Source organism: Heterodontus francisci, chromosome 7 (assembly GCF_036365525.1).
Source record: "Heterodontus francisci isolate sHetFra1 chromosome 7, sHetFra1.hap1, whole genome shotgun sequence".
Taxonomy (NCBI): domain Eukaryota; kingdom Metazoa; phylum Chordata; class Chondrichthyes; order Heterodontiformes; family Heterodontidae; genus Heterodontus; species Heterodontus francisci.
Window position 1 is genome coordinate 80,704,602 of NC_090377.1, and position 24,588 is coordinate 80,729,189.

A 24,588-nucleotide genomic window follows, 5' to 3' on the forward strand; every position below is an offset into this window, starting at 1 on the left:
TCTTCTCCAGAAGATGCGCTGTTGAGCCCCTGGAAGCAATTGATTAGAAATCATTGAACTGATGAGAACATCCACTCTTATGCTTTTAGTCTCACTGTAAAAAGGCTTGATAATCTTGCACTTTGTTGAATGAGGTGCAACTAGGTTTTTAACAGCATACTAAGTTCATAATTACTGCTAAACCGCCTCACTGCTCCTGAAAGAGTCGTTTTAAACTTCTTGAATATCAAATTCCTCCATTATAAGAAATTCCATATATTTCTAAAATAATTTTTCTTTTTAAACTTTGTTTTAGCTTTTACTTTAATCTCATGTATATGCCCCAATCATCAATTTCGTTATCTGTAAAAATTTAAGGTTTGCAGTCTGAGAGAATACGTCAATACGACTGGCTGCTTACCCTGCTTGATGATATCACTGTTGCCTGGAAATCCCTTCCACTTGGTGCCAGATTTAAACTAACGTCAGTAAAGGGCAAGCTGGCACTACAGAAACCATCAGATCTTTGTGGGGCAGTTTTTGCGAAGTCAGCAGCGAGTGCCATTGCTTCACCACTGACTGTAAAATCTAGCCTTTTGTGTAACAGCACGACAAACATTTTTTTCTTTCTTCCATCTTTTATCAACTTCAAAGTATAAAAAGAACTAAAATGCCCAATCATAAGAAATAGATTTATTTTTCTTAGAGAAGCTCAGTTATACTAGTTCTTTCAAATTTGAAATTAAGGATTCTCCTTATTTAACTTCCTGAAAAGTAATGTGAAAAAGTAAACTTCAGTCAACTCCTGGCATGTACAAAGCAGCAATCCTATAACTATAAACCCAGTGGGCCCACTTAACAAAAATATCAAAATACAAATGTCAATTATCATAGATAAGTTTATTAAAATACTATTTCTCACATCAGCTATAAATAACAATAGGTTATTTACACAATGCTGTTTTCAGAAAGGCAGGAAGAAGATGTGCATAATCTACCGCCTGAAAACAATAGCTGTTGATGTTCCACAAGTGTTTCAAAACTAAATTTTTATCATGGTTTCAATCAGTAAATGTAACAGGCAATAACTCTGAAGATTTTGTATTGGCAGATATTGATTACCAGTATTAGAACCTGGTTCTGAGTTCTACACTGACAGTATATATAATGAATGCATAATAATATTGCAGGCTGTAAACCAGGTTAAACAATTTCAGGAATATAATATCTAAGTTGGAGAACATCAGTGTTCACATACCTCAAATCCTAGTCTATCTTTCTCCTTCCAGAAGCAGAAATGAGTCACTTTCTTGTCCCAGAACTCATCTGGTTTCACCACACACACTAGAGACACTTCAGCAGGAATCACATTCTGCGTAACAGAAAAAATCTGTATCACTTTCACATGTGGAGGTTTTAACAAAAAAACATTTTGCCCCATGACTTTGAGATACAGGAAATATTGCATAATACCTGTAATGAAAAGTAGGATTAAGATAGTTCAGTGCAATGCGGCCATTTTTGTTTCCAGAAGAGCCACTGTCAATAGTGACTGAATACTGAAGTCTAAGGAACATCAGATGCACATAATCTTTAGAAATGTCAAGGAGTTAATTTTTCTTGATTCATAAATGAATTAATGAACGAAAGCCAAATAATATATTTAGCTCCTGTTTGCTACTATAAATATGTAGAGAGGAAACTAAAAAATTGCTATAGACAAGAATCTGTGCTTGATCTTGGACAATATTACAGCCACCTACAATCAAAGACACTCCATGCCAATCACAGAACAAAAAAAGTCATTTATTCTCATACTAATTCATCTAACGCTCGGAAAATTACTTTTTTTTAAAAAACTAAAAATGATAAATTCCAACAAGAAGTCTCCCCAATCATATAAAGAATACTACAGACACGGGCATGAAATCCCATGCTGTTTATGGTATTTCAGACCTAAAACAACTGGAGTGGCTAGCAGATTTGGGCAGAAATTATTTACTCTAGTTTTCCACAACAAAGCACCTGAATTTCCAAATGTAATCTGATTATTTCCACTGTATCCCCATGTACCTAATCTAGAGAAGGAACAGTGGCACTGCAACTGCAAAAATCCTGGCCTGGAGTTTCCTCCACTTTGCACCCGATACACAGACAACCTGTGTGCAAATAAATTATGTGCCATAAAACATTGTAATTTTGGCCCAAGGTGAATTATGTACATAACTGCAATACACCCAAAACTCTTCTGATGGTTTTGATCTTTTGATCTTTTATGTCTTTCCATCAAACCTTCCAACAAACAAATCTCCACCCACAAAACTGGCCACAATCCGACTTTCAAATGTAAGTTTATTTATTTTTTATTTTATTTATTTAGAGATACAGCACTATCAACAGGCCCTTCGGCCCACCGAGTCTGTGCCGACCAACAACCACCCATTTATACTAACCCTACAGTAATCCCATATTCCCTACCACCAACCTACAATTTACAATGGCCAATTTACCTATCACATAGCAAGTCTTTGGCTGTGGGAGGAAACCGGAGCACCCAGCGAAAACCCACACGGTCACAGGGAGAACTTGCAAACTCCGCATAGGCAGTACCCAGAATCGAACCCGGGTCCCTGGAGCTGTTAGGCTGCGGTGCTAACCACTGCGCCGCCCCCTCCAATTGTGCTTTATCAACTGATGTTAACAGAAATGAGGAGTTTTAAGCCTGAAGACTGCTGAAAAGTTTGAGCAGCAGTAACTGCAGCTGGGAATTACTTTTTAAGAGTAATTTTTTTGCCATTCCAAAAAAAAAAGACCCATTGAATTACTTCTCATTGCCCATGGGAGTGCAAAACCACCAGAAGAATTAGACCCCGTAATGCCCCACCAACAGCAAGAGTTTTCTTAGGAATAACACAGCACAACATAAATGCATAGTTTCTTAATACAACAAACTCCAAAGTGAACAGAAGCCAACCTGTCCTGACACAGTGCTTTCCCTGGGTGGCTAAATGTGCCTCTCTTTCCCTTATTCTTGTACTTCTCTTAGGTGTAAGATCACAGCAAGTATTGTAAGGAGGTCGACTGCTCTTGTGGTACAAGTCTTATTGAACAGACTGAGGCAACCTGTCCCTCATTATAGTTTGTTCCTGGGAAAGACCCACTGCTGGTTGAGTCTTGGAACCTTGTGTCTGGGCAGTCTGGTGTTCCTCTTGGATGTCACTAGCATGGTTCTGAGTAGAGGGCTGGCTGTCTGAGACGTGCTGCTTCGCTGTGAGATGGAAGGCAAGTTGACTCCAGCCATCTTTATTCCACTGGTCCCTAGATCACTGTCCCCAATGATCAGTGCAATGCCTGGTCTAATGGTAGTAATCAGATACTAAAAGCCTAGTCTGCAGCAGCCTACATCCCAGACACCAGGGCCTGGAAGCCATTTTGCACGATACTGTTTAATCTTCTCTGATGTTATCGTAAATGAGGACTGTAGATGCCCCAGTCACAGCTGTCAGTTGCCATGCATCAAGACACAGGAATTGCATGTAGGTATGATTAATGTTCCTCAAACATCCTTCTTTTCAGGCAAGCACCAGATTTCTAGGTCGCACGACTCCATAACCATTGGCAATTTTGTCCTTAGCCTCTGCTGGAAGGTGTCACCTCCTCAGCTACTCCTTTGTGCTCCATGATCATCCAGTAGCACATCCTCACTAATATTTATCTAGTTATTGCACTGTAAAAAAAAAACTGGTACATGGGAGTGAAAATGCAAGTGACACATGGGGTGTGATGATGGGGTTGTGGCAGAGAAGCATGGTGTAAGATTGCAGTCTAGGACTCATGGATGGACTTGATCCCACATTCTCTGCTTAATCAATGTCCTCCTCACCATCATCCTATAAAATGGAAAAGCTCTATTTCTGCTCCTGTTCATCATAACCTTACTATTCTCCCCCATTGTCTGCTGGTGTATGTGCATGGATATCAGTGAGGGCAGGATTGGGCTCAGCTGTAATGTTGGCCCTTTTCCCCTAGCAATACTCACATTCAAGCCTCCTATGTGAATAAGAACATTGGTGCCCATAGAATGGTATCTCAAAAAGGAGTCAATCCCCTCAGGAGTGTGAGTAATTTGATAAGAAGTAACATATTTGTTTTAAAACAGTGGAAATGATGCAGTTTGTTCTCATATAGTACTTTCAAGTCTTTCTATTCTGCACTATCAGAGTACACTGTCATGCAATCAAATGTCAATGTTATTTCCTAGATTCATCTCTTCACTACAATAAATACCTAACATTCATGTTTCCTGGTATGATTTTACTGTGCCTGGTCAACAAGATAATAAATCTTCTAGAATAGAATGGCGCAGTGGTTAGCACCGCAGCCTCACAGCTCCAACGACCCAGGTTCGATTCTGGGTACTGCCTGTGTGGAGTTTGCAAGTTCTCCCTGTGACCGCGTGGGTTTTCGCCGGGTGCTCCGGTTTCCTCCCACAGCCAAAGACTTGCAGGTTGATAGGAAATTGGCCATTATAAATTTCCCCTAGTATAGGTAGGTGGTAGGGGAATTGAGGGAAGGTGAGAGGGTAATGGGATTAATGTAGGATTAGTATAAATGGGTGGTTGATGGTCAGCACAGACTCGGTGGGCTGAAGGGCCTGTTTCAGTGCTGTATCTCGAAATAAATAAACATGTGTAGTGCAAAAACAAGTAGACTAGGGGTGGATTATTTTTGCACTGACACATACTTGAAACAATCTCAATATTATGCTGCAGTTAGAATGAGGGAATAGAGCATCTCAACAGTTTCAAAGTACAGTGACATGTTCATAAAACCTTACAGCACAGAAAGAGGCCATCTGCCCGTCATGCCAGTCCAATTTAGTCTCATACCCAAACTTTTTCCTACAAGCCTGGAAATGAGCCCAATCCTGCACATGTCCAATGGACTTTTGAAAGTTCCTACGGAATTTCATTCCACTACTCTTGCAGGAAGTGTGTTCTAGACATCAACAACACTTACATGAAGGAATTTCTCATTTCCCCTTGAGTTCTTTTGCCAATTATTTAAAATCCATGACCCCTGGCTATTCACACACACTTATCAGAGGAAACAGTTTCTCCCACCTTGCTCTATCCAAACCCATCATAATTTTGAATACCTCTATTAGGTCTGCTCTTAATTTTCTCTGCTCTAAGGAGGACAATCCCAGTTTCTCCAATCTCTTCATATAACTGAATTCCCTCATCCCTGGTATCATCCTGGCAACTCTCCTTCGTAGCCTCTCCAAAGCCTTGATATCCTTCTGAAAGCCTGCACCCAGAATTGTACACAATATCCCAACTGAGGCCGAACCAGAAATTTGTAAAGGTTTACCATAACTTTCTTGTTTTGGTATTGATTTTTTAAAAATTCATTCTTGGGCTATGGGTGTCGCTGGCTTGCCCATCTCTAATTGCCCTTGAGAAGGTGGCATTGAGCCACCTTCTTGAACTGCTGCAGCCTGCATGGTATAGGAACACCAACAGTGCTTTAGGTAGGGAGTTCCAGCATTTTGACCCAGCGATGAAGGAACAATGACATACTTCCAAGTCAGGATGGAGTGCAACTTGGAGAGGAACTTGCAGGTGATGGTGTTCCCATATGACTGCTGCCCTTGTTTTTCTACGTGGTGGAGATTACAGGTTTGGAAGGTTTGTCAAAAACGGCTAGGCGAGTTGCTGCAGTGAGTCTAGTAGATGGTACGCACTGCAGTCACAATACATCGTTGGTGGAGGGAGTGAATATTTAAGGTGTTGGATGGGTTGCCAATCAAGCGGGCTGCTTTGTCCTGGATGGTGTTGAGCATCTTGCTAGTTGTTGGAGCTGCATTCAGCCAGGCAAGTGGAGAATATTACTGTCTCGTGCTGTGTAGATGCTGCAAAGGCTTTTGGGAGTCAGAAGCTAAGTTGCTCGCCGCAAAATTCCCAGTCTCTGACCTGCCCTTGTAGCCACAGTATAGATGTGTTTGATCCAATTAAGTTTCTGATCAATAGTGACCCCCAGGATGTAGATGGTGGGGGGATTCAGCGATGGTAATGCCACTGAATGTCAAAGGGAGACCGTTTGATTCTCTCTTGTTGGAGATGGTCATTGCCTGGCACTTGTATGTTACTTGCCACCTGACAGCCCAAGCCTGAATGTTGTCCAGGTCTTGCTGGCATGCAAACATGGACTGCATCATTATCTGAGGAGTTGCGAATGGAACTGAATACCGAGCAATCATCAGCGAACATAACCACTTCTCACCTTATGATAGAGGGAAGGTCATTGATGAAGTGCTAAAGATTGTTGGGCCAAGGACACTGCCCTGAGGAACTCCTACTGTGTTGCCCTGGGGCTGAGATGATTGGCGTCCATTAATCACAACTGTCTTCCTTTGTGCGAGGTAAGACTCCACTCATTAAAGTCTTCTCCTCGATTCCAACTGACTTCAATGTTACTAGGACTCCTTGATGCCACACTTGATCACATGCTTCCTTGATGTCAAGGGCAGTCACCCTCACCTCACCTCTGGAATTCAGCTCTTTTATCCATGTTTGGACCAAGACGGTAATGAGCCGAGTGATCCTGGTGGAAACTAAACGGAGCATTACTGAGCAGGTTTTTGGTAAATAAGCGTCACTTTAGAACACTGTCGACAACACCGTCCAACATTTCGCTGATGATTGTGAGTAGACTGATGAGATGGTAATTGGCTGGATTAGATTTGTCCTGGTTTTTGTGGACAGGGCATACCTGGATAATTTTCCACTTTGTCAGGTAGCTGCCAATGTTGTAGCTGTACTGGAACAGTTTGGCTAGGGATCCAGCTAGTTCTGAAGCACAAGTCTTCAGCATTACAATCGGTTGTTTTTGGGGCCCATAGCTTTTACTGAAGCCAGTGTGCTTAGCCATTTCTTGATAGCACATGAAGTGAATTGAATTTGTTGAACACGGACATCTGTGATGGTAGGGACCTCAGAAAGAGGCCAAAATGATCATCCACTCAGCACTCCTGGCTGAAGATGGCTGCAAATTTGCATTAGCAGCATAGAGTCAGAGAGAGATACAGCACTGAAACAGACCCTTCGGCCCACCGAGTCTGTGCCGACTAACAACCACCCATTTATACTAATCCTACGCTAATCCCACATTCCCTACCACATCCCCTCAATTCTCCTACCACCTACCTACACTAGGGGCAATTTACAATGGCCAATTTACCTATCAACCTGTCTTTGGCTGTGGGAGGAAACCGGAGGACCGGTGGAAATCCACGCGGTCACAGGGAGAACTTGCAAACTCCGCACAGGCAGTACCCAGAACTGAACCCGGGTCACTGGAGCTGTGAGGCTGCGGTGCTAACCTCGTCGGAGAATCTAGAACTAGGGAGCACAGTTTCAAGACAGAGCTGATGAGGAATTTCTTCTCTCAGAGGGTCGTTAATCTTTGAAATTCTCTTCCCCAGAGACAGTGGAGGCTGGGTCATTGATTATATTCAAGGCTGAGTTAGACAGATTTTTGATCTACAAGAGAGAGTCAAGGTTATGGGCAGGAAAGTGCAATTACGGCCACAATCAGATCAGCCATGAACTGATTAAATGGCGGAGCAGGCTCGAATGGCTGAATGGCCTACTCCTGCTTCCATTTCATGTTGTGTTCTTAAATGCTTCAACCTTGTCTTTTGCATTCAAGTGCTGAACTCGCCATCATTGAGGATGGGGACGTTTATGGAACCTCCTCCTATTGCTCCTACTTGCAGAGCCAAGCATCCCATAAGCTTTCTTAACCACCTTATCAACTTGCCCAACCACCTTTCAAATATTTGTGAAAAGGCACCCCCAGGTCCCTGTGCCTTGCATCCCGCCAGCCCCCTCAAAATAGTACCATTTAGATTATATGGCATCTCCATATAAGATATAGACGGGATGGTCAAATGGGCAGAAAAGTGGCAGATGGAATTTAACCCTGAAAAGTGTGAGGTGATACACTTTGGAAGGAGTGTATCATGGAATGTGACATGGAAGTATTCAATGAATGGCCTGACACTGGGAAGTTCGAGGAACAAAGGGACCTCGGCGTGTTTGTCCATAGATCTCTGAAGGCAGAAGGGCAGGTTAATAAGGTGGTGAAAAAGGCATATGGGACACTTGGCTTTATCAATCGAGGCATAGATTACAAAAGCAGGGAGATCATGTTGGAGTTGTATAGAACTTTGGTAAGGCCACAGCTGGAGTACTGTGTGCAATTCTGGTCGTCACGTTATAGGAACGATGTGATTGCGCTGCAGGGGGTGCAGAGGCGATTCACCAGGATGTTGCCTGGGATGGAACATTTAAGCTATGAAGAGAGGTTGGATAGGCTTGGGTTGTTTTCACTGGAGCAGAGAAGACTGAGGGGTGACCTGATCGAGGTGTACAAGATTATGAGGGGCATGGACAGGGTGGATAGGGAGCAGCTGTTCTCCTTAGTTGAAGGGTCAGTTACGAGGGGACACAAGTTTAAGGTGAGGGGCAGGAGGTTTAAGGGGGATTTGAGGAAGAACTTTTTTACCCAGAGGGTGCTGACGGTCTGGAATGCACTGCCTGGGAGGGTGGTAGAGGCAGGTTGCCTCACATCCTTTAAAAAGTACCTGGATGTGCACTTGGCACATCATAACATTCAAGGCTATGGGCCAAGTGCTGGCAAATGGGATTAGGTAGACAGGTCAGGTGTCTTTAATGCATCGGTACAGACTCGACGGGCCGAAGGGCCTCTTCTGCACTATTATTCTGTGATCTCCAAATGGTTTCTCCCAAAATGTATTGCTTCACACTTAACTGCATTAAAATGCACCTGCGTGTGTTTTACCAATCTGTCCTTGTTCTCCTAAAGTCTGCCATCACGCTTACTACTACGTTGCCAAGTTTTGTATCATTCGTTTAAGAATGCTAAGTATCCCAGCATACTGTTCCAGCAGGCCAGTAAGTCCTTGATTAGGTCTAGCAAGCTATCCATCTCCCACAATGGTTAGACTAAAAAGAATAAGAAAATAAGGCAAGTTATAAAATAGTATAAGAAGCTCCATATGTTGAAGTACAGAAGGCAGGGTCCCGACATCAAAGTTGCTCCCAACAGAATCGGATAATATGTCTGTTTTATTAATTGCTTTAACTTTTTGAAATACAGATCATTCTTGAACTTAGGATTGTGTTTTGCCAGTGCGTCAGCTTGTTAACTCTGACTGTTATGTGTAATTCTAAATATATTAATGAAACACAGTGGCGCAGTGGTTAGCACCGCAACCTCACAGCTCCAGCGACCCGGGTTCAATTCTGGGTACTGCCTGTGTGGAGTTTGCAAGTTCTCCCTGTGTCTGCGTGGGTTTCCTCCGGGTGCTCCGGTTTCCTCCCACATGCCAAAGGCTTGCAGGTTGATAGGTTAATTGGCCATTATAAATTGCCCCTAGTATAGGTAGGTGGTAGGGAAATATAGGGACAGGTGGGGATGTGGTAGGAATATGGGATTAGTGTAGGATTAGTATAAATGGGTGGTTGATGGTCGGCACAGACTCGGTGGGCCGAAGGGCCTGTTTCAGTGCTGTATCTCTAAACTAAACTAAAACATACTCGCCACATCTCATTTGGTCTCCTTCGGAATCTCTTAATCTGCAAACTTCAAAATTGTACTCGGGGAGGGTCTTGATAATTGTGCTTGCTCCCAGCAGAAACCTCCTCATCTGGCAATACTTTCTCCCACATGCCCCACTCAAATCACCATGTTGGCAGCATGAACATCATCATTATATCACATCTTGGTTGCTCCCTGTATTTCTCTTGTACTTCCGCCGCCTTCAAGCAGGTCACCTTGTTTCACCTGTCAACTGTCCTTGAAAATCCTCATTGTCTAATGCCTCCTAAAATTCACCTCCAGTTTCTCATTAAGATATCCTCCCTCCTTTCCTCCCTCGGCATCTGTACTGAATGAATCCACATCTTCGGTAATCTCAGCTCCCCTTGCCCTCTCTCCTAATCTCACTGCCCTCCGTCCCCTAATCTCTCCCTCCATACAAAATTTCCAGCCCACATTCACAGCCACCCATTCAACATTGCCATCTGCCATAATCTGGATCAAAGCCACCTGTCTAGTTCCTTGTAGCCCTCACAATCAACACTCCCTTCCAACTTCCTTCTGTGTTCATCCCTAAAAAAAAACTCTCCGTCATTTACATTGGGATTAAACCCGAACATTCTTAGCCGTTGATCTTTGCAGTCACTCCCTCACCTCCAACTTGATGCCTGTGTTGCCAACAAAATCTTTACTGTCTCTCATCCCAATTACTTCCCAATATGGCACCCTTCTTCGCTCCCTCATGTCCAAAGAACACAGACTTGAACTTACCGAGTGCACAACTAGTTAACCATTCATTGTCAGATCTGGGTAGGTGGCATCCAGCTCCATCATTCCTCACTCTCTTCTGCCAAAAGTATCCAATACTCCAGAATCAATCTGGGGAGCTAAGATAGCCCTTGGCTTCTATTCTCCACTATCAATTGCCTCTTTGAACCACTGTCCCCTGTCACAAGCGAGAGGAGTTCACTAAGAATGAAACCATCCGTTTAGTAAACTCTGTGCTTCCACCCTTTCCTTTAGCCCTCCAAGCCACCTCAACCCCTGGGATTCACCCTGGCCTAGCCTGAAACTCCCACCTTTCTGTAGTTTTATTCCCATGTCCTATCATGCTTTCTCTAAGCTCATCTTGCCCATGTGACACACCTCCTCCTCCTTTGATCCCATTCCCACTAAACAACTGAAGAATCAGCTTCCGTTCCTGGCTTTCATGCTAGCTGATCATGTAAATGATTGCTGCTTCTCAGGCACTGACCACTTCCTTTCAAAAGTGCTGTCATCATCCCCTTTCATAAAAAGTTCATCATTGACCCACTGCAAACTAGGGCTCCATCTCTAACCTTGTTTTCCCCTGAAGGTTTTGTTAACTTCTAAATTTGTGGCAATTATTCTTGCAAGATGATATTTGGATCTCTCCAATTAGAATTCCACCCGTGACTGACCTGAAACAGCCTTTATCAAAGTCACATGTAATATCCCCTGTGACTATGGTCATATGCATTATCCCTCCTAATCCCTCTACAAATTCTCCGCAGCTTTTGGCATGGTCGAGCACACCATCCTCCTCCAATGCCTTTCCTCCACTGTTCAGTTCAGTGGAATTGCCTTCGCTTGGTTTCATTCTTGCCAATTCGATTGGAGCTGGAGCATTTCCATCAATCGCTACTCTATCCAACTCTAGAGTTCCTCAAGGATCTACCCTTGGCCCCCTCCTCTTCCTCATTTACACACCACCCTTTGGCAACTATATTTGCAAACATGGGGTCTGCTTCCATATAACCATATAATTGCCAACAACATTCAGCTCTACCTCCCTCTTTGCCGTTCCACTATTCCTATGTTGTCAGACTACTTTTTCAATATTCAATCAGGAATGAACTACAATTTCCTTCATTTAAACACTAGGACGAGTGAATCCATTGTTTTCAATCTCCATCACAAACTCTCTACCCTCATCAATTCCATTCCCCTACCTGGCCACTGTCTCAGATGGCTCACAATCTCAGTGTCCTACTCAACCCCAAGCCACACTTCTGACCCAATTGCACTCTATCACTGCCTACTTCCAACTCTACCGCTGCCACTTCTGTTCCTCTCACCCGTGTCTCGGTCCCATCCCATCTGTTGCTGAAACCCTCAACCATGCCTTTCCCACATCCATGTGACCTTGCCAGTCTGCCAGCCTCCACCCAGTCTAAACTTCGGTTCCTCCAAAACTCTGCTGTCTGTCTCCTATCCGACAACTGGTCCAACTCACCCATTATCCCTGTTCCAGCTCACCTACATTGCCTCCCCATTCCCAATGTCTCTAATTTAAAATTCTCCTCACATTTAAATCCCTTCATGGCCTTAGCCCCCTATCTCCTCTAGCTGCACAACACCTACTGCCCAAACTCTCTATTCCTCTGCTTCTTGTACATCCCTCCCTCCTTTCACACCACTGTTGGGTGTGCCTTCAGCCGCCTAAGCCATATGTTCTGGAATTCTCTGCCTAAGCTCCTCCATTTCTCTACACCATTCTGTGACATAATTATTTTCAGAAAGCTTGCAGGTTCTTTTTGAAGAATAGTACATCTCATCATTGCAGCCAATCATTGGCCAACGTTTTCCTTCTGTATTGTGATGATTAAGCATTGTAAATGTATTTGGCCCTTATTCTTATCTGGATAGTTGTTACAGCTTGGTGACAGCCTCCTCAATGAGGCTGAGATATGAGATGTATTCACTGAAGACCTGCTGTGGATATGGCATCCTACACAGCGTCCTCCTCCTCTTCCCCCTTCTCTCAGTTGCTTCTGCATTCTCCTTTTTCTTTGCTGCTCCCCCGCTAGCCCAAAGGCAGACCTATCAGACCACCCATGACTGGCATAAAACTGTTTCAAAAGCACTGCAGCACCAGCACTATTCATAGAAGCCAGAATTCCTCTATGGAAAGCAGAAAATACCCAAAGACTCAGAAGTTAACCACCAACCCAAGAGGACAAGCTAGCATCCAACTTATACGGAAGTGATGAGCCCTTTAAATAGTGCTCCTGCAGGGTCCTTGAAGTATCTTGGGATATTTTATTACATTGAAGGCCTTATATAAATATAAGTTGCTGCTGACTGCTGGGTGAGTTTATCACATGGTGTAGTAGACCAATCTGAGGTGGGAGTGGTTGGGAAGGGCATTGAGGGAGAGAGTCCCAAGATGTTGAAGCAAAAAGAAAATCACAGGGATGCAGCCATGCAATCTGTCAGCACTCAAACAGTCTGCCAGCACTAGAAAGGCATAGTCATCTCAATGGTTGATGGCAGGTTCAGGATTCTGGCAACATTGGGGAAGCTGGGCAGCAAATCACCACCCCCATCTTTCCAGCCTCACAACCCACCACCATGCCTCTGATGCCCCTCCAGTCATCTCTCTGACTTCCTATGCTTTAAGGGAAGACAGTGACATAGTGGTAATGTCACTGGACTAGTAATCCAGAGACCCATGCTATTACTCTGGGGACACTGGTTCAAATCCCAACACAGCAGCTGGTAGAATTTAAAGTTAATTAACTAATAAATTCAATTAATTAACAAAAGCCTGGAATTGAAAGCTAGTCTCAGTAATGGTTACAATGATTGTCGTAAAAAAACTCATCTGGTTCACTAATGTCTTTTAGGGAAGGAAATCTGCCGCCCTTACCTGGTCTGGCCTACATGTGACTCCAGACCCACAGCAATGTGGTTGATCTTAACTGTCCTCTGAAATGGCCTAGCAAGCCATTCAGTTGCACAAAACCACTACGCAAAGGACTGCAATGTTTCAAGAAGGCAGCTCACCACAACCTTCCCAATAGCAATTAGGGATGGGCAACAAGTCTGACATCACCAGAGACGCCCACATCCCATGAAAACAAATTTTTAAAAAATTATCCTCCTGTACTGTTTAATGGTACTAGTTGCTCAACAGGTAGGTGTGTAGCAGGGAGTGGACAATAATGACACCTTTTCACCAGATCTGCCGCACCCCCCCCCCCCCCCCAACTACTGAGACCCACTGTGCTCAACATCATTGTAGCCATCCTATCTCAACATGATTGGACCTGATACCTGCCCTAGAGGCCATTCAGAATTACTTAAAGTAATACAGGCTCCTCCACTGCTAACAGAATTCTTTAAAGCCATTCCCCCAACCGCAACCGGATGCCAAGCCAATTTAAAGAAAGGAAATCAATGCTGAAAGTCCTGGTGTTCAAAGTAAGAGGATAACAGTGTCTTGAGGAATTGGGAGGGGCTTGGATTAGGAGGAATGTGGGGGCACAGGGAAAAATATGCACTGCAGTATCAGAGTACAGAGACACTGTGAGTGAGTGAGAGCACTAGGATGATGGCGATAGTGGGAAAAACGAAAAGAGCAGAGGCAGGTACTAAGGTCTGGAGCTGGTGCTTCAATGTGGCATTAGTGGAATTGGAATTCTACACTTTGACAGTTTGAGAGTAATGCTGGAATGTGATGTTTGTATCTGGAAGCACTGCAAAGGGAGTTCTGGAAGGAAAATTTCAGGATCTGGAGTTACCAGTGTGTAATGAGAGTGAGATGTCAGGATGTGAACATGCGAAGGGAAAAGCAAGAGAAAAGAAAAAGTTACGAGGTGTGGATATATCAGTACAGCAATGCAGAATTTTGACAGGGGTGGGGAATTTAGATGTAACAAAATATGTTAGGATGGAGATAGGTAATAGGGCTTGAAGCAGGACCATAACGGCCAAGAGGAGAAAATGCATTAGCATTCAGGAGAGAACAAACAGTAAATGGCACAAGGAAGTAGAGAAATCAAGGGCACTAGGGAGAGAAACAGAAAGAGGCAATAGGAGAAATGAAGGGAAAGGCACAGATGCTCAGATTAGAAGTAGTCAGGGAGTGTTACAAGAAGGGAATACAGAGGTTAGCTGTCGTAGGAGAGATGTGAGGGTTTAGCAAACAGAGATTGTCGGAGGTGCCAAAGGAGAGAAAAAAAGAGGGGTGAAAGAGAATCCTTCCCCTCTTTTCTCCAGAAAACGTAATAATCAACACCATAGAATGCTCTGTTTTATTTGAACAGTGCCACTTAAATAATAAATGACTTTTCATAGTGGGGAGAGCCTCATTAGGTTTAGCCTCGAGATAACTCTTCAGGTATCATTTTTAATGTTGTGGTTCCTAGTCTAGCTTTAGTGTTGCCTAGAGTTAGCAAAGTTTGCAGTTAACATTTCTGTGTAACTCGGGAGCTGCAAAATTTATAATAAAATGAAATCTATTGTACCGATTTTCTACTTATAATAAATCCAAATGTAATTTCTAGTACAAGCTATAAATTATAGTGTATATTCTTTTGTTATCCAAAAGCTAAGAAAATAGGATGTGGCTTGCAACAATTCAGTTATCTAATTACAATAACAAGGTTTTTGGTTCAAATTCTGAACAATGCTCATTACCAGATATTGGGCTGGACGTAAAAGTCGGTGGCGAACCCGCTTCCGCCTAACCAGGGGATCCGTCCTGCATTTTACGGGTCCCTTGGGCTTTAATTGTCCCGAGGCGGGACTTACACTTGCTTGAGGGAGGACGTCTCGCCTCTGTGAGCTGCCGGCCAATCAGCAGCGGTGGCCACTGCTAGGATTACAGTCCAGCTGACGCCATGGAGCCAGGAGCGAAGGTAAGTTGGGCTTGCCTCACCAGGGAGGTCGGTCCTTCCCTGGTGATGCTGGAGTGATCATGTGGGGGGGGTGTCTTGGGTCCTGGGGGTAGGTTGGGAGGCGGGGGCTGCCCTCAATCAGGCACCCTGTGCCCAACTGCCATGGCCGCCCCCACGGCAAGCAGAAAGGCCGGCAGCTATCGCTGGGCAGCCTTTCACATCCCCAGCATGCCCGCTTGCCACGGGTAAAATACCCATGGAGGCGGGCGAGGGCCCTCAAGTGGCCACTTAAGGGCCTTGATTGGCCTCGGGTGGGCCGGCTGTTTCTCCCCCCCTCCCGATCGCCGTAAAATTGACCAGAGGCAGGAGCGGGGCGGCTAGGCCTCCTGCAGCCTCCCGCTCAATTTTACACCGCCACCCCCCAGGCCACCATCTGACCCGCTGGGGCGGCGTAAAATTCAGCCCATTGTGTGTTTAAGGTCACACTCTTGCTCACAGGGAGCAACTGTTCATTTATGAGCGTGGCCTTTATTGCTCTGTTAAATCTGGCAAGACCAAGAACACAACTACTACTCGTACAAATAGAATATCTGACCCAAAAGACTGATATTTATTATTTCGATAATAAAAGACCGACTTAATAGAGGTTGACAATTGAACCCAGTGTATTTATCACCATGCAGTTAATTTTGTTGGTACTTTAGTTCAGATAAGCAACGAAGCATTGCTTATGTGCACAAATAGAATTTACGGTTACTGCAATTTCACTAATTTCCCCATTGAGACACACAATGGATCCTACAAATCTCAGAGACTTTGAGTTGGTTCAAAATACGACATAAAGTCCAATGTTAAAAAGTGATTAGGAGGTGGAATTTTGGCAGATAATTGTGGATGTTGTGCAGCCAAGAAATCTTACAGCTCAAAGTTTCCCAGCACTAAAGCACAGCAGCCAAATAAGCAAGACTTGGGCTAAAACATCAATACTTCAGTCCAAAACCAAATAAATCTCTCTTTTCTGTTTTTGTAGCCCTAGTAACACAGAGGAAACTTTTAAATGAATTTCACATTGTAATCTAACTTGTACGTTTTCAATAAGTTACCAAGCCAACTGGGAAAGAGTACATGCTCTGAAATAAATACATTGGTGGCAGAGGGGGAGGGTGAAAATTACATGTTCAGCCATTACAAAAACATTCACATTCTGGCAAATATTCAGATGTCCAGTTTCTTTTCACAGCCTTCCTCTGGAGAGCACCAATTTTACAGAGGTATTAGCATTTGAGGGATATGGTAACATGCCTTTTGCACCATCATGTAAATTTTAATGGAAATGAATAAAACTAGAACAGACTAACGATTTGGATATGTTGTGAAGTGAGTTGCATGCATATCTTTTGTCATTAAGAAACTTCACCTGCAGCATCAGTACAACTGTCTTGACCACATTCCATTGAGATTTCCGTCCATCCACAATAACCGTAAAACCTCTGGCTTTACACTTATCACTGCAAGACAAGAAAAATCAACTTGAACATGGAAGGTTAAGCAGAAAAATGTCACAAATATATTCAAGACTAGAAATAAAAATCCGAGGTTATATTCTCAAACGTTTTTCGGAGCTTCAATGTATCTTTGAACTAACTGGTAACGTGAGCAACAATCCCCTGCAAAGACTGGTTCTGGGAATCGTTCAAAAACAGTGAAACTGTCATGAGAAGCAAATATACAGGCAAATAAAATACCAATTCTGAGGATAAGGCCTGAGTTTAACTCGATATGCAATTGGATATTGGATGGAGCACATTGTGCAATGACTAAATTTAGGTTGCTAAATTAGTCCAAACAAATCAGCTTGCCATCTCCTCTTCATCCTCTTTCATCATTTAACTTGAAATGAATTCAACTATTTCACAACAGGAAGTCATTTGTTAGGTTTTACCAAAGTCTTCAATGCATTGAGGTTATGAGTCTACATTTTAACAGCACAGAAACATTTATAGACAGAGTACCAAAAGGAAACTTGACTTTCTGGTTAAATTTAATGAAGGACTTTCTCTAACCAATTTACAATTCTATAGTGTTCATCTAGAGACAGATATCTTGGATTTCTTCACAGTGCAGAGCAGTGCAAAGTGATGGAAGGGATTGTCAACACTGCTGTCAAGCAGTACTTACTCACCAATAACCTGCCCACCAATGCTCATTTTGGATTTGCTGAAGCCCTTGTAAAATTACTGTATATGAAAATCAGGAGGAAACCTCTCCAATGGTTGGAGTCGTACCTCGCACAAAGCAAGATGGTGGTGGTTGTTGGAAGCCAATCATCATAACCCTAGGACATTGCTGCAGGAGTTCCCGAGTGCAGTGTTCTAGGCCCAACCATCTTCTGCTACCTCATCAAAGACCATTCCACAATCAAAAAAACTGCTTATGATGATGGTGTTACATTCGCAATTCCTCAAATAATGAAGTAGTCTTGCATGCAGCAAGACCAGGACAACATTCAGACTTGGGCTGTTAAGGGGCAAGTGGCGTACGTACCATACAAGTGCCAAGCAATGACCAGCTCCAACAATAGAGAATGTAACCACCTTCCCCTTGGCATTCAATGGCATCACCATTGTCGAATCCCCCACCAACAACATCCTGGCTGTCATCATTGAATGAAAACATAACTAGACCAGCCACATAAATACTGTGGCCACAAGGACAGGTCAGAGGCTGCATATTCTGAGGTGAGTGACTCACGTCCTGACTCCCCAAAGCCTGTTCACCATCTACAAGGCACAAGTCAGGAGTATGATGGAATGCTCTCAGAATCACAGAATAATACAGTGCAGAAGAGGCCCTTCAGCCCATCGAGTCTGCACCGATGCATTAATGACACCTGACCTGTCTACCTAATCCCATTTGCCAGCACTTGGCCCATTGCCTTGAATGCTATGACGTGCCAAGTGCTCATCCAGGTACTTTTTAAAGGATGGGAGGCAACCCGCCTCTACCACCCTCCCAGGCAGTGCATTCCAGACCGTCAGCACCCTCTGGGTAAAAAAGTTCTTCCTCAAATCCCCCTTAAACCTCCTGCCCCTCGCCTTAAACTTGTGTCCCCTTGTAACTGACCCTTCAACTAAGGAGAACAGCTGCTCCCTATCCACCCTGTCCATGCCCCTCATAATCTTGTACACCTCGATCAGGTCACCCCTCAGTCTTCTCTGCTCCAGTGAAAACAACCCAAGCCTATCCAACCTCTCTTCACAGCTTAAATGTTCCATCCCAGGCAACATCCTGGTGAATCACCTCTGCAGCCCCTCCAGTGCAATCACACCCTTCCTATAATGTGGTGACCAGAATTGCACACAGTACTCCAGCTGTGGCCTTACCAAAGTTCTATACAACTCCAACATGACCTCCCTGCTTTTGTAATCGATGCCTCGATTGATAAAGGCAAGTGTCCCATATACCTTTTTCACCACCCTATTAACCGGCCCTTCTGCCTTCAGAGATCTATGGACAAACACGCCAAGGTCCCTTTGTTCCTCAGAACTTCCCAGTGTCAGGCCATTCATTGAATACTTTCGTGTCACATTACTCCTTCCAAAGTGTATCACCTCACAATTTTCAGGGTTAAATTCCATCTGCCACTTTTCTGCCCATTTGACCATCCCGTCTATATCTTCCTGTAACCCAAGACACTCAACCTCACTGCTAACCACTCGGCCAACCTTTGTGTCATCCGCGAACTTACTGATCCTACCCCCCACATAGTCATCTATGTCGTTTATATAAATGACAAGCAATAGGGACCCAGCACAGATCCCTGTGGTACGCCACTGGACACTGGCTTCCAGTCACTAGAACAACCGTCTGTCATCACTCTCTGTCTCCTACAGCTAAGCCAATTTTGTATCCCATGTGCATTTGCTTTCTTGATAAGTCTCCCATGTGGGACCTTGTCAAAGGCTTTGCTGAAATCCATGCAAACTACATCAACTGCACTACCCTCATCTACACACCTGGTCACATGCTCAAAAAATTCAATCAAATTTGTTAGGCATGACCTCCCTCTGACAAAGCTATGCTGACTGTTCCTAATCAAATTTTGCCTCTCCAAGTGGAGACAGATTCTCTCCACTTGCTTGGATGAGTGCAGCTGCCAACAATACTCAAGAAGCTCCACATTATTCAGGGAAAGCAACCCTCCTGATTTGAACACCATCACCATCTTAAGCCTTCACTCACTCCACAAGTGGTGCACTATGGCAGCAGTATGCATCATCTACAAGATCACTGCAGCAACTTGACAAGGTTCTTCCACAGCACTCCCAAAACCACAACTTTTGCCACCTACAAGAACAAGGGCAGTAGGTACATGGGAACATCACCATCTCCAAGTTCCCCTCCAAATTACACAGCATCCTGACTTGGAAATATATCACTTTTCCTTCATCATCATCGAGTCAAAATCCTGGAACTCCCTACCTAACCGCACTTTGGGAGTACCTGAGTCAAAATCCTGGAACTCCCTTCTTAATCATACTGTGGGAGTACCTTCACTGCAGAATGCAGCTCACCACCATTTTCCCAAGGACAATTAGAGATGGGCAATAAATGCTGCCATTCCCGGCAATGCCCATATCCCATCAATGAATTTTTTTTAAAGCGAGAGAGGGAGGAGTTAGGAAAGGGAAAAAACATGGTTGAAGAGCTATTGAAGAGGTTTTTGAAAGGAAGGAGGGAACATGATGAGGTAAGGTCCACCAACGGGTGGGAACATCGTGGCTGAAAGTGCCTGTCATCGACAGTCTACCTCTGTGTCACTGCTCTTTCATAGTTCTACCCAATTATCACATTCCGGAAACTACATCATTTCCCATGACATCTTGTCCTGCATGGTCACGTCGGTTGCTCCCCAAGGTGCCATCCATGGTTCCTTCCTTTTCATCATTCACGTCTCCCACTGGTAACTTCAAATGGAAACATGGAGTAGAATCTTCTCAACTTAGGGCATCGGGACCATTTTTGGGTTGCGAACCCGACTGCCACAGTAGCAGGCCCTCTGGTTGCTCTTTGCCAGGACAAACCAATTAAGAGCCCATCTCCCGGCATCTTGACCAATTAGGGAAGGCAGGCGGGACCACACAACCGTTGTGTCAAAGGAAGGAGTTCTAATTACAGAAACTACGTTATGAGTCAAGTGAAACTCACCAGGACTTGGACTTTTCACGCTGTCGCACCCAAAGGAATGGTGAGGAGACCTGGGAAGGCTGGCCCCCAGGTCTCCCACTCTTTCCTAGGAATACAGCTGAGTGGCTGCAGTGCAGTGAGCTCTCCTGAGGGCAGAAGGAAGAGGACTATTTTTTCAATCAAGCAGGCATGTATCGAAATGGCTGATGAAGCGAGCAGTGTGGCCCCTCTAATCTGGAGACAGGGACCAGGAGGATCAAGGACCTCAGGGGGTCATGACAGGTGAGTGGCATAACACTGATAGTTGCTAAACCGCACACTCTGCCTTGCACAGCATTCTCCTGCACAGCACGCCTCAGGTCAACACCTTGCAGCTCCACGCATTCCTCTCTCGGGAAGCACCTCATATCCCCATCTGAGCAGCCTACATTCACACTCACCCTTAGCCTATTGCCCTCTTGCACCCATGCCTGGCAGTCTCCGGACACAAATGGTGTCCTTCACTCCTCTGAACATAAACCATTCCTAACTCTCCCACCTCCCTGCTTTCTCCCCTTGCAGGAAAAGTGATCGCACAACTTGGTAAGATTTAGAGACGCAGGGTTGTAGGAGGCATTTGGGGAGGGGTGTTGGGGGTGGGGGGGGTGTCCAGTGACAGGCACCTTGTCAGGCACTGGTAATGCATACCCACCTGATCCACAGGGAAGATGGTCTTGCACCATGAGGATGCAGGTATCAGCAGCAACCTGTCATGAGAGCCTGAGCTTCAATAGGCATTGGCGCTCACACATGTTGAGATAGATAGTCCATTGCCTGTAGAACCTCCGTTGGGTGTCTCGCCTCCTTTTACCTGCACTTCTGTCCTGTGGAGGGGTATGTGGCTGAGGAGAAAACAGCTGGTGCAGCTGTTGGTGTTGCTCCAGCTGCAGCTTTTGCAGTGGAGAGCACAATGCCCTAGACTCTCAGCAGAGGGGGACAGTGTAGCTGCATAAGCTGTTCCTGTGCTGCTCTGAAGGCTAACAGCAGGAAAATGCAGCTGAAGTGTTGGTCGGGTGAAGTGTCAAGCGGTGATAGCACTCTCTAGCAGAAGAGGCACTTTACAACGTAGCCTCTCAGTCTGTCCATTTCGGCAGCTTTTCATTGCAACTGATCAAGACTATAGAGCTGGTTAATTTCACTAAGGCAGTCCCTCCTGCTGTGCTCTTTCCTTCTCTTAACTGCCAGCTTAGAGACACAGCAGGAGATTGCTTCCCCGTTGGGCGCCTTAGTTAGTTCAATTGGCTTCCCACCTCAGCTGCAGGGGTTCGTGACCTCTCCACCAACCGACCCAGCGAAAGACGAAATGAGATGGGAATACGTCAGGATACCTTTCAACCTCATTTTTTTTTAAAACTTTCCCACCTCCTCCTCCACTCCCATCTCCAAGGGCCTGGGAAAAATCCCCCCATGGGGTCAGTTTTATTAGAACAGAGAGAGAGAAATAAGTCAATGGAAGAGGAGTCCAGGGTGCATGAAAGGACATAGAGCTTGTGGAGACTGCAGAGATAGGAAGCAGCAAAGGCCATCAAAGTATCGGAGGTGAAGGTGAGAATCTTAAGACAATTCTCTTGGGTACAGGGAGACAGTAAAGCTTGGGGACAGTAAGGATGGGGTTGCTGGCTTCTGCCTCAGCTTCCATCCTATGCCATTATGCCTCACCCACCAATCCCACCCATTTTCTGACTTTCAGACCCCCAACAGGCTGAGCCCAAAGGTTTTACAGAACATACCTTTATCTAAATAATTGAAGGCCAGAAAATAGGAGAAGCAGTTGGAGACCTGCCATAGGCCAGAGAGCACAACAACTTGGAGTGGGACGGGGCAGTGCCAAAACACAGAGTAGTAGTGGAATCAAACAGGGGTCATTGACAGAACCAAACTGGTACCTGTAGGTCGGGAATGGGTGACAAGGAGGTAATCAATCTGCCCATGGCAGCTGGTTTGGAACAGTACCTATGGGTTGGCAAGCTGACAAAGGCAACAGCACTTCAAATGTTAAAAAATAGACACTGGGAAAATAGAAATTTAAAAAAAACTTACCTGAATAGACTTGCAAAAGAGAAATTAATCTACTTGCAACACATTGTTACAAGGTAAATAAAATTATAAGCACAGATAGTTGAACTTTCCTTGCATAGTGTCGCAGCCATTGACCGGAAATTTAACAGAACCAGCCACATAAATAGTTTGGATACAACAGCAGGTCAGAGGCTGGGTATTCTATGGTGAGTAACTCACCTCCTGACTCCCCTAAACCTTTCCCCCATCTACAAGGTACAAGTCAGGTGTGTGATGGCAAACTCTCCACTCACCTGGATGACTACAGTAGCAACAAAAATTGTATTTATAAAGTGCCTTTAACATAGTAAAACATTCCAAGGTGCTTCACAGCAGCATTATGAAGCAAAATTGGGCACCAAGTAGCATATAGCGATATTAGGGAAGATGGCCAAAAGCTTGGTCAAAAGAGGTAGGTTTTAAGGAGTATTTTAAAGAAGGAAAAAGAAGTGGCGAGGCAGAGAGGTTTAGGGAGGGAATTCCAAAGCAGACGGTCTAGGCAGTTGAAGCCATGGGCACTAATAGTGGAGCAATTAAAATTGGGATGCTCAAGAAGCGGGAATAGATGAGTGCAGATATCTCAAAGTGTTGTGGGGCTGGAGGAGATTTCAGAGATAGGGAGGATCAAGGCCATGAAGTGACTTGAAAAAATGATGAGAATTTTAAAATTGAGACATTGCTTGACAGGCAGCCAAATAGATTAATGAGCACAGGGATGATGGGTGAACAGGACTTGTGGCACGAGTAAGGATATGGCTGCAGAGTTTTGGACAACCTCTAATTTACAGCAGGTAGAATGTGCCAGCAGCACATTCGAATCGTCAAGACAAATACATGGATGAGTGTTTCAGCACCAGACAAGCTGAGGAAGGGGCGAAGTTGGGCCAACTTACGGAGGTGGAAATAGACATTCTTAGTGATGATGTGGATATGTGGTCAGAAGCTCACCTTGGGACCAAACATGACATCAAGGTTGTGAACAGTCTGATTCTGCCTCAGATAGTTGCCAGGAAGAACGACTGGAGTCAGTACCAATGGAACAGAGTTTGTATCAGGGACCAAAGACAATGGCTTCAGTCTTCCCAGTGTTTAGATGGAGGAATTTTCTGTGCTGGATGTCAAACAAGCAATCTGATAATTTAGCAACTGTGGAGAAGTCAAGAGAGGTGGTGCTGATGCAGAGCTGGGTGTTGTATAATGTACAACACTTAAGAAGCTCAGCGCCATTCAGGACAAAGCAGCCTCCTTGATTGGCACGCCATTCACCACCTTAAACAAACAGTCACTCCCTCCAACAGTGGCGTACCTTGGCAGCAATGTGTATCATACGAACATATGAATTAGAAGTAGGCCATTCAACTCCTCGAGCCTGCTCTGCCATTCAATAAGATCATGGCTGATCTGTTTGTGTCTCGAATTCCACACTCCCATCGATCCCCGATAACCTTTGATTCCCTTGCCTAACAAGGATCTATCTACCTCCACCTTAAAAACATTCAATGACCCCGCCTCCACCAACTTCTGAGACAGAGTTCCAAAGTTGCACAACCCACAGAGGAAAAATCTCTCCTCATCTCTATCCTAAAAGGGCGACCGCTAATTTTAAAACAGTGCCCCCTAATTCTGAACTGACCCACAAGAGGAAACATCCTTCCCACATCCACCTTGTCAAGACCGTTCAGGATCTTAGATACTTCAGTCAAGTCCCCCCTCACTCTTCTAAACTCCAGTGAAAACAATCCCAGTCTTTCCAACTTTCCTCATAAGACAACCCGCTCATTCCAGGTATCAATCTAGTAAACCTCCTCTGACCCGCCTCCAACGTATTTACATCCTTCCTTAAATAAGGAGACCAAAACTGCACGCAGTATTCGAGATGTGGTCTCTCACCAATGCCCTGTATGACTAAAGTATAACATCCTTACTTTAATTTTCAATTCCTCTCATAATAAAGGATAGCATTCCATTAGCCTTCTTTATTACTTGCTGTACCTATATGCTAACTTTATGTACTAGAACACCTAAATTCCACTGCACCTTGGAGATCTGCAGT

At 44.5% G+C, this 24,588-nt stretch overlaps 1 protein-coding gene across 4 annotated transcripts in view; it reads right to left on the reverse strand.

Annotated features, from left to right (window-relative positions):
• sestd1 (SEC14 and spectrin domains 1) overlaps positions 1-24,588 on the reverse strand; it is a 175,005-nt gene that overhangs the window by 108,754 nt on the left and 41,663 nt on the right. For all 4 annotated transcript variants that reach the window (XM_068035522.1, XM_068035525.1, XM_068035523.1 and 1 more), the window contains exons 5-6: positions 16,669-16,759; positions 1,238-1,351 (exon numbers count right to left, since the gene is read on the reverse strand). In XM_068035522.1, coding sequence (XP_067891623.1) covers positions 1,238-1,351; positions 16,669-16,759 — 205 coding nt within the window. The remainder of the gene's footprint in view (positions 1-1,237; positions 1,352-16,668; positions 16,760-24,588) is intronic.